The sequence below is a fragment of the Coregonus clupeaformis genome, chromosome 39, assembly GCF_020615455.1.
Source record: "Coregonus clupeaformis isolate EN_2021a chromosome 39, ASM2061545v1, whole genome shotgun sequence".
Taxonomy (NCBI): Eukaryota; Metazoa; Chordata; class Actinopteri; order Salmoniformes; family Salmonidae; genus Coregonus; species Coregonus clupeaformis.
The window spans coordinates 4,997,952-5,009,234 of NC_059230.1; the positions used below are offsets into that span (position 1 = coordinate 4,997,952).

Sequence of the window (11,283 nt, forward strand, 5' to 3'; positions counted from 1 at the left end):
AGAGGATTAAGCAATTCGGGGAGTCAAACAACAAGGCACAGGTCGGATACACGGGTAATCAAAAACAACAAACTCTCTCTCTCTCTCGGAACACAACGCTTAGCAAGTCACAATGGAACAATACCTCGCACCGACTGAACTTCTGAGCACACCTTATATTCTACCCTAATTACTGACAGGTGTGCTCAGAACTCAGGTGAACCAGATCGAGTCTGATGACTCCACCTCTCTGTAGATCGGGGAAGTGTCAGACTCTGTCTAGACCCAGCCAACCCCCGATCCCTTACATATTTGTTCTGTCGTTTCTGGAGGATTAAATTGAAATTGCAACCAACTTTCTATGGCTTGTTTTAGAAATAGTGATATCTGGGAGATTATTTCCTTTTCAAATAACTGAAAGTGAGTGGTTGTAATCTGAATAAAGGGAAAAAGGCCATTCTTGAACATTGGGTGAGACAATCTTACTAATTTGATAGAGAACCAGTTCGGATTTAAGTATAACTTTTGTATGACTGAAGCTTTTAGTGATAGGTCTAATGCTTTAATATTTAATAATTTCTGTCCTCCAAATTCATATTCATTATATAAATAGGCCCGTTTAATTTAGTCTGGCTTGCCGTTCCAAATAAAATGGAGTATTTGTTTCTCATATAATTTAAAAAACTGTTCGCTAGGCGTAGGCAAGACCATAAGCAAATAGGTAAACTGGGATAATACTAAAGAGTTAATCAGGGTGATTTTTCCACAAACTGACAGGCACCCACCTTTCCATGGTAGCAAGATTTTATCTATTTTTGCTAACTTTCTATTATAATTTATTGAAGTGAGATCATTTATTTCCTTTGGGATATGTATTCTGAGTATATCCACATCACCATCAGACCATTTTATTGGTAAACTACATGGCAATGTAACATTTTTATTTTTTATTGATCCAATACGTAATATAGTACATTTGTCATAATTTGGTTGTAATCCAGAGTGATTAGAAAATGTATCTAGATCCTCTATGAGGCTGTGGAGTGATTCTAGTTGTGGATTTAAAAGAAAACATGAATCATCAGCGTAATATGACACCTTTGTTTTTAAGCCCTGTATTTCTAATCCCCTGATATTATTGTTGGATCTGATTTTAATAGCTAACATCTCGATGGCCACAATAAATAGATATGCCGATAGTGGACAACCTTGTTTCACTCCTCTTGACAGTTTAAAACTTTCTGAGAAATAGCCATTATTTACTATTTTACACCTAGGGTTACTATACATGATTTTGACCCATTTTATAAGAGATTCACCAAAATTGAAATGCTCCAGGCATTTATATATAAACCCCAGTCGTTCTTTATCAAATGCTTTTTCGAAGTCTGCTATGAATAGCAGGCCTGGTTTCTCTGAGCCTTGTATTATCTCCAATGTATCTTCCATGTAAAAAAAAAACCTGTCTGATTAGAATGAATAATATCCGACAATACCTTTTTAATTCTATGCGCTATACATTTTGCTAGGATTTTTGCATCACAACACTGAAGTGTAAGGGGCCTCCAATTTTTTTAATGGACTGGATCTTTATATTTTCCACTTGTATCCTGTTTCAGTAATAATGAGATCAGACCTTCTTCTTGAGTGTCAGATAATCTACCATTTACATAGGAGTGGGTAAAACATGCTAATAACGGTCCTCTTAGTATATAAAAAAAGGTTTGGTATACTTCGACTGGTATGCCATCCAACCCTGGAGTTTTCCCGGACTTAAAGTCTTTAATTGCATCCAGAGGTTCCTCTGTAATTTCAACTTCACATGAGTCTTTCTGTTTGGCTGTTAATTTTACATTATCAATAGAAAAAAAATCTCGACAATTAGCTTCAGTTAGAGGAAATGGAGGCGACTGAAACGAAAACATATGCTTAAAGTACCTTGTTTGTTCCTTCAAAATATAATTTGGTGAATCATGGGTTACTCCGTCAATTGTAACCAGTTTCATAAAATTATTTTTGGTAGCATTCCTATGTTGAAGATTTAAAAAGAATTTGGTGCATTTTTCCCCATATTCCATCCAGTTTGCTTTATTTTTATAATATATTACACTTGATCTTTCTTGAATAAGTTTCTCCATTTCTTTTAGTTTTTCCTCTAATTTATTCTGAGCCTCTATGTTACAGTTTTTATTGCCATCTATCTGTTCTGTTAGACTTTCTATTTCCTTTGTTAGTATAAACTCTTTTGACCTAAATTGCTTTTGTTTTCGAGATGAGTACTGAATTGCATGGCCTCTAAAGGCACATTTAAAGGTGTCCCATACAATAAGGGGATTTGCTGTACCTATGTTATGTTGTAAAAGTCAGTTATACCTTTCTCTGTCCCAGTTAAAAACAAGTTATCATCCAACAGGCTTTGATAAAATTTCCAATACCCTCGCCCACGTGGAAATTCAGTAAGAGTAATGTATGTGCCAATTATATGATGGTCCGACTGCATTCTGTCCCCTATCAACACTTTTTAAACTTTTGGTACCAACGAGAATGACATAAGAAAGAAGTCAAGATGACTAGCTTGATTGAGTCTCCGCCATGTATATCTCACTAGATCAGGATATTTAAGCCTCCATATATCTACTAGTTCTAATGTATCCATGACATTCACGATTTCCTTAAGAGCATGTGGGTGATTGTTTGTGGTGTGATTTCCTTTTACGGTCCATTGAGCTATTTAAAACAGTATTATAATCCCCCACCATAATAATATTGTCTTGAATTGCTTGCAGGGTTGATAATTTATTATATATATTGTCAAAGAAGTGTGGATCATCATTATTTGGTCCGTAAATGTTAATGAGCCATATCTGTTTATTGTCCAATAACATATTTAAAATAATCCATCTACCTTGTGTATCTATTTGGACAATTTGCACATTCGGATCGAAATTACTATTAATTAATATCATCAACCCTTTTGAATTTCTTTGCCCATGGGAGAAGTATATTTCCCCCCCCCCCCATTCTTTTTTCCACGCTACTTCATCTCGAATTGTTGAATGAGTTTCCTGTATACAATAGATATTATATTCCTTCTCTTTGAGCCATGTAAATATTGTTCTTCTTTTGTTATTATCAGCTAAGCCATTACAATTATAACTGGCTATACTTATTTCACCATACACCACAATGAGATACAAGTTTCAAGTCTATTTATCATTATATATGTTTGTAAATTTACCAATAAAAAATACCATAATGATTGAGTGTTCATATAGCTGTACCATGATATTTGCATTGCTACTAAGTATCCCTTCAATTGTTCTCCACTAATTCCCCCGCTAAAGCCCCTCCCCATCCCAGGTTGGGCCGTCATCCCAGTGATCAGCATCCCACCCACGTCCCTCCGCATCCCTAAGGCCCCGAGAGGCCAGGACCCATCCATCGAAAACAGCACACAGTGGCACCCACAAAACAGAAGCAGATTAACCGCCAAAAGCATTTCCAATGCTGTCACCTCTATATATAACTATTAAAAAATATATATATCTATTCAAATATCTTGCATATCTTATTTTCCATCATTATCAATTAATATGCGTAATAATGTCGGCAGTTCATGCGTAGGATTTTAACATATAACCCGGATTGCCATTGTATTACATTTAATTTATTGACAAGCAATTATTATCCTAGCAAATAATTACCGTGGTCCATCCCACACCCCCCCACCCCCCCACCCCCCCAACATCTCCACCCCCCCACAACAGATGCCAGACAAACACACACGCACATACTCACATAATCCAACACACTCAACCCCCCTCCTCCACAATCCACCATAAAATCAGATACTCAACGGTTGTTATATCCCAGAGCCCACCTCAAGAAAGGACCTGATTTACGAGTGCACATACAGTTACAGCTGATTGAGAAAGCATGCAAGACTGAGCAGAAATTGATAAGAATGTGAGATTTGATTAATCTACTTAATCTATGTCAAGTCCTAGGTGATGGAGATCAGATCCACCCTCTTCACCTGAGACACAAACACTCTGGTCCCACGTTGTAACCATTTTTCCCAAGCATCTCCGTGCAGTCAGACCTTTGATTATTTTGTGCCACCTGATAAACCCCCTCTCTGATTGTCCGAGTGTGACCCCCTCTCCATGGGTTACTGCAGCCAGTGTTGCCAGCACTGCCACTACCTGGGTGGGGATACCCTACCGGAATCCCCACCGGCTAGGTAAAAAGGTCGTCAAGGTTCTCATTAGCAGCTTTGAGAATTTCCTTGTATATAATGCTCTCCCATCAGGGGGCTCTGGCTTTGTAGGACCAACCCTGCCAGGCAGGCTCAGAATCTTGAGGGGGCGGTGCTGCTCAAGTAGGTCTCTGACCGCATTTATTTCTCTGTTTAGGCTGCATACTCACAGCAGGTCCATGGGAACTTCTCTTTGGTGTATGGGTCGCTCAGGTGGGGTGTCCAGGATATAGGGTTGGAGATCTTTCCATCATGATAGGACAATACAAAATTAGATTAGATGTATACTATATTTTAAAATGTATATCCCTCATCTACACAAAATTGAAAGCTCTCTCTCTCACGACCCCTGCTCATAGACACCCGTCGGCTCTAGTTTATGCAACCATTTCCCCTCTCACTCACTTAACACAGCACCTTTCCAAACACAAAAATGCACACCACTGCGGAGGAAATGGGCCGAGCTTGCAAACGCACCCACATCCCATACCTGCCGCAAGGGGGAAAGGACGCCAGGGAGAAACACAGGACCAACCCCAACAACCGTTCGCCAAAACAACACCTGCCCGCCAAAAAAGCCATGTTCTAATTAGTTGTATTTGAAGATGTATTATTCTGCTTGTTATCTTTTCTTGTTATATCGTTTTATCCTTTTTTTAAATACTATATTTACTATAAATGTTATTTAATATTCCAATCCCTATCATTGCTAGTATTGGGTGTTCCATTATTCGACTCCTCTATTACAACTTTTAGAATAGCCATGGAGTAGTCTTTGTGTCTCTGAACATTTGGTTGTCAATATATAGTTTATCGACCACAAGTGCCACACGTTTCCCTTTTAATCTATCTTCCTTGAAGATTGGATACAGAACTTTGCGCCTTTCTGCAATCTCCCTCAGGAACTGATCATTCATGCCTATTTTCGTGCCAGCAAGTCTTTTTCCTAGGCTTTTAACCACGATTGGGCGATCATATTTCTGTCCTCTTTGTCCGAAACGGTGTACACGTTCGAGTTGGATTTTAATGACAGCCTCGAGTGGGATTTGATGCGCTGTATGCAGGAAAACCTTCATAATATTCTCTGTTATTTCTCCCTCCTTTTCCTGAATATCCGTAAGTACTAGATTTTCTCTCATCGATCTAGTTTGGATGTCTAGTAAGGCTTCTCTCAGAAGGTTGTTCTCCTTTTTAAGTTCCCTAACGTCCGTTTCCATCTTAGTTACTGTCACTTTTCATTTATTGGTTTCTGTTTCCATTATCGCTGCTTTTTCGTCACTCATTTCAAGACTCGCTTTCAACTCCTTTACATCCTTACTGACCAATTCTAGTATGCCCAATTTGTCATTTATCGACTTCAACAGGTCGCTTTCCACACTTACCAGACCCAGTGGTGAAAAGCATATATCATCTGTATCAGTCGACGAGTCGCGTTTTCTCTTGGGGATTGGTTCTCCTCGTTTATCCCATGTGCAGTTGCAAACCGTAGTCTGGCTTTTTTATGGCGGTTTTGGAGCAGTGGCTTGCGGCCTTTCAGGTTATGTCGATATAGGACTCGTTTTACTGTGGATATAGAGACGTTTGTACCTGTTTCCTCCAGCATCTTCACAAGGTCCTTTGCTGTTGTTCTGGGATTGATTTGCACTTTTTGCACCAAAGTACGGTCATCTCTAGAAGACAGAACGAGTCTCCTTCCTGAGCAGTATGACGGCTGTGTGGTCCCATGGTGTTTATACTTGCATGCTATTGTTTGTACTGATGAATGTGGAACCTTCAGGCATTTGGAAATTGCTCCCAAGGATGAACCAGACTTGTGGAGGTCTACAATTATTTTTCTGAGGTCTTGGCTGATTTCTTTAGATTTTCCCATGATGTCAAGCAAAGAGGCACTGAGTTTGAAGGTAGGCCTTGAAATACATTGACAGGTACACCTCCAATTGACACAAATTATGTCAATTAGCCTATCAGAAGCTTCCTACCTTAGTATATGTAAACTTCCGACTTCAACTGTATATATGTTGAAGAGGGTGGGGCTTAAGCTGCATCCCTGTCTCACCCCCCGGTGGAAAGAAATGTGTGTGTTTTTTAAAGATATTTTTACCGCACACATGTTGTTTGTGTACATGGATTTTATAATGTTGTATGTTTTTCCCCCAACACCACTTTCCATCAATTTGTATAGCAGACCCTCATGCCAAAATGAGTCAAAAGCTTTTTTCAAATCAACAGAGCATGAGAAGACTTTGCCTTTGTTTTGTTTTGTTTGTTTGTCAATTAGGGTGTACAGGGTGAATACGTGGTCTGTCGTACGGTAATTTGGTAAAAAGCCAATTTGACATTCGCTCAGTACATTGTTTTCACTGAGGAAATGTACGGGTCTGCTGTTAATGATAATGCAGAGGATTTGCCCAAGGTTGCTGTTGACGCATATCCCACGGTAGTTATTGGGGTCAAATCTGTCTCCACTTTTGTGGATTGGGGTGATCAGTCCTTGGTTCCAAATATTGGGGAAGATGCCAGAGTTAAGGATGATGTTAAAGAGTTTAAGTATAGCCAATTGTAATTTGTGGTCTGTATATTTTATCATTTCATTTAGGATACCATCAATGCCAATACTTTTCCCAGAAGTGGTTAAAGTCTATGGATTCTTCAATTACATTGAGCTGATTTCTGACGTGCTGTTCCTTCTTTTTGCGTAGTGTATTTCTGTATTGTTTTAGTGATTCACCATAGTGAAGGCGTAGGCTCATGTTTTCTGTGTCTCTATGTTTTTGGTTGGATAGGTTTCTCAATTTCTTTCTTAGGTTTTTGCATTCTTCATCAAACCATTTGTCATTGTTGTTAATTTTCGTGGGTTTTCTGTTAGAGATTTTTAGATTTGAATGGGAAGCTGAGAGGTCAAATATACTGTTTAGGTTTTCTACTGCCAAGTTTACATCTTCACTATTACAGTGAAACGTTTTGTCCAGGAAGTTGTCTAAAAGGGATTGAATTTGTTGTTGCCTAATAGTTTTTGGTAGGTTTCCACACTACTTTCCTTCCAGCTATAGCAGTTCTTAATATCATTCAGTTCCTTTGGCTTTGATGCCTCACGATTGAGTATTGCTCTGTTCAAGTAGACTGTGATTTTGCTGTGATCTGATAGGGGTGTCAGTGGGTTGACTGTGAACGCTCTGAGAGACTCTGGGTTGAGGTCAGTGATAAAGTAGTCTACAGTACTACTGCCAAGAGATGAGCCAAATGTGTACCTACCGTAGGAGTCCCCTCGAAGCCTACCATTGACAATGTACATACCCAGCGTGCGACAGAGCTGCAGGATTTATTTTTATTTTTTGGGGGTTATGTTGTCGTAATTGTGCCTAGGGGGGCATATGGGGGAGGGAATGCTGTCACCTCTAGGTAGGTGTTTGTCCCCCTGTCTGCTGAGGGTGTCAGGTTCTTGTCCAGTTTTGGCATTTAGGTTCACCACAGACTAGTACATGTCCCTGGGCCTGGAATTGATTGATTTCCCCCCTCCAGGATGGAGAAGCTGTCTTCATTAAATTATGAGGATTCTAGTGGGGGGATATAGGTAGCACACAGGAGGACAATGTTATCTGTTGAGATAATTTCCTTTTGAATTTCTAGCCAAATGTAAAATGTTCCTGTTTTGATTAATTTAATAGAGTGAGTTAGGTCTGCTCTGTACCAAATTAGCATACCCCCTGAGTCCCTTCCCTGTTTCACACCTGGTAGTTTGGTGGATGGGACTACCAGCTCTCTGTAACCTAGAGGACAACCAGTGGGTCCATCTCCTCTATACCATGTTTCTTGTAGGATGGCAATGTCTGTATTTCTGATTTATTTGGTGAAGTCCAGGTTCCTGCTCTTTAGGCCAAAGGCAGATGACCTCAGGCCTTGGATATTCCAGGATGAGTTAGTGAAGGCTTCGTGTTCCATAAAGTGTCCAATGTTGTTAGTCGTGTGGTTTGGCCTCAGACCAGTAAGTGTGAGCAGAGCCTGCTGAGCATCTGGTACATGCCATTGGCTTGGGCGGGTGTAAGAGTGGGGGTTGGGCCTGTTTGCCTGCTCACTGCCTGGGCGTATGTGTGACTTTCATGTTGAGGCCCTCTTTGCGGGAGTGGGGGGCATGGGGTGGGTAGGAGGGGCATAGGTCTGATCTGAGGGGGCCTATATGGGGTGTGGGCATGGTTGGTTAGGGGGGGGTATTGATTGGTTGGGGTGGGGTGGGGGTGTAGATGTGGCTGGTGGTGCTGTGAACTGCATGTAGGTCTTCTCGGCATGGGTCCTCTATGTGTAGGTCCGGGGGGAGGGGTGGCTCGTAAAGGCTGTTCAAGTCCAGGGTGGAGTGGTGGGCCAAGTAAACATTTGGTTTTGAGGCACAGTCACTGGAAATACTTGCATTTACCCGCTCTATGGTAGCAGGGTGGAAGTATTTTCGTGGTAGCAAGGTGGAGATAACCACTTCTGCGTTGGGGAAAGTAGTAGATGCTTTTTCAATCACACCCTTGAGTGCTGTGGCCACCCTTTCCTGCTATGTTCTCAGGTTGTTTGTGCCTGTGTGTATTATTATGTGGCTGGGTGATCCTAGTTGGTCCTCTGACAGAAGGTCTAGGGCGCGCTGGGTGTTTGGACACCAGAGTTTAGACACTGTGTGTTTGGGAAAAAGTTTATTTTCTTGTATATATTTCCCGTTTGAGTTCATAAGGAGTACAATCTGTGGCTTGTATATGTCCTCAGTCGGTGTGGGGGGGTCATCAGGAGGGCTATCAGGGTGGCTGATGGGGGGTGCTCAGAGGGGTTGGGATCCCCAGGGCTTGGGGTTATTCATTTGTTTGTCCGGCTGTGATGTCGAGGCTATGGTCAGGGTCTAGGGTGTACTGTTCTGCTGGCTTCTCTGCAGGGGTGGCCAGCTCTCTAACGGGTTGTTCTCTGTCACCCGTCATCGTTCTCACCTTCTCCTCCAGCACTCTGATCCTCTCCTCTAGTGCTCTGTTCTTCTCCTTCTCCTGCTCTTTCTCCTGTTGATGTTGTCTCACCACAGTCCAGAGTGCAGACATGTCTCTCTCCACCTCCAGCTCTCTGGGTCTGGTTGAGGGGGTGTTGTTGAGCTGGACAATTTTTTGTGCTGACTGGAGTGTGTTCACCTGCTGTTCCAGCTCCACCTGCCTTACCTCCAGCTGGGTGAATGTATCCTTCATTTCAATGAGGGAGTAGTACTCTGTGCTGTGAGGTTGACTTTCCGCTTGGGGTTGCTCGTCTGTGGGATTGTTTAATGAAGACGTCTGGTCTGACACGCTCGGGGTGGGGATTTCTTTATCAAGAGAGAGCTTCTCCTGCTGCGCTCCCTCTTTGATTATGTGAAAGTCCAGCTGGAACTGTTTGGGTTTGCCCTGTACCAATACTTTTCCAGACTTATACAGGTTGACATTGGCTGACTCAGAGTCCTTGTTGTCTAGTATCCTGAGTTTCCACCCATCGCTTAACACCCCTCCTCTTAACAGAGGGGTAGTGTGTTAATATAGCACTGTTAACAGAGGGGTAGTGTGTTAATATGGCACCAGGGGATGGTCTGTGTGGAACATTAAGTTGCTTACATTCCCATTTTTTATAGAAGTCAGCAAAACGTGTCTCTCTGATTCTCATTTGTTACATCCATCTGTACTGTAATGACCTCTGAACAGTGGGAGGGAGGCTTCAAAGGCCTCTGCATTTGGGTGGGGGAGGCTCTGAAACTCTCCTGCCATTGTTGGGCTCAAGGGCTTTGACACCTCTCTAACATCACACCTCAGTGCTTATTGAAGTTGCAGCCGGATCTGTTCTGTCCTAGCCTTAACTTAGCATTCAGTCCTTGTAAAGTAAAATATATTATTGTAATTTATTTTTCTTCTCTCTCTCTCTATCTTCCTCTCGCTCTAACTCTCCCTCTCTTTCTCTCCCTCCTTCTCCAGGTTATTTGAGACCCTCCAGTCTCTGTTCTGGTCCATCTTTGGCCTGTTAAACCTGTATGTGACCAATGTTAAAGCTCGTCATGAGTTCACCGAGTTTGTTGGAGCCACCATGTTTGGAACCTATAACGTCATCTCTCTGGTGGTTCTGCTCAACATGTTGATCGCCATGATGAACAACTCCTATCAACTCATCGCTGTAAGTAGTACTGCTATTACATTTAACATTTACATAATTTAGCAGACGCTCTTATCCAGAGTGACTTACTTATTAAACATCTAAATGATACTCCATTGATTCTCAAAACCTCTCCCCTCTCAGCCAATCATATATTTGATCTATTCCAGAGTTAACACACGTGGTTACACTAAGCAACAAGCCCTAATTGATTGGTTGATTGATTTATTGTAAGCGCTAAATTACATTTAATTATCTCAAGCTGTTACACATTGCAAGACCAGTGTCAAAGCATCCTTCATACATCAGGGTTCCCCGCGGGTGATTTTATTTAAAAGTTTTAGGAGAAAAACAAAAAACTATGTTAATTTCAGCTCCAAGTGATTTTAATTTTGTAAATGTGTTCCAAAGTATTCCCACGCATAATAGAGAGATATATATGACGGTATACAAATGTAAGCAAGGTTTGAAATGATTATGTTTTAGTCAAATATTATATCTGTTTTGGCTTCTTGTGGTCAATTTGCAGTCTACTAATTATTTGTAATTATTGTTCCGGCCCCCTGACCATCTGCTCAAGAAAAAAATTGTCCTGCGGCTGAATCTAGTTGATAATCCCTGATGTACATACTAAAGTAATCTGCAACCATTGATTGATTTTCATTTGTGCCCTATCATTGATTGATTGATTTATTGATTGACCAAATAACTGATTCTCTTTCCCCCTCTCTCTCTCCCACTTTTCCCCCTCCTCCCCCTCTCTCTCCTCCAGGACCACGCAGATATAGAGTGGAAGTTTGCCCGGACCAAGTTATGGATGAGTTATTTTGATGAGGGGGGTACTCTGCCCCCTCCCTTCAACATCATTCCCAGTCCTAAGTCAGTGTGGTACCTCTGTCTGTGGGTTCATCATAGACTCT

General features: G+C 41.4%; 1 protein-coding gene across 1 annotated transcript in view; it reads left to right on the top strand.

Moving 5' to 3' along the window:
* The window catches only part of LOC121558819 (short transient receptor potential channel 5-like), a 92,143-nt gene that overhangs the window by 71,546 nt on the left and 9,314 nt on the right, over nucleotides 1-11,283 (top strand). The window contains exons 12-13 of the mRNA XM_045211794.1: nucleotides 10,189-10,384; nucleotides 11,136-11,283. The exon at nucleotides 11,136-11,283 is cut by the window's right edge and continues 62 nt beyond it. Coding sequence (XP_045067729.1) covers nucleotides 10,189-10,384; nucleotides 11,136-11,283 — 344 coding nt within the window. The remainder of the gene's footprint in view (nucleotides 1-10,188; nucleotides 10,385-11,135) is intronic.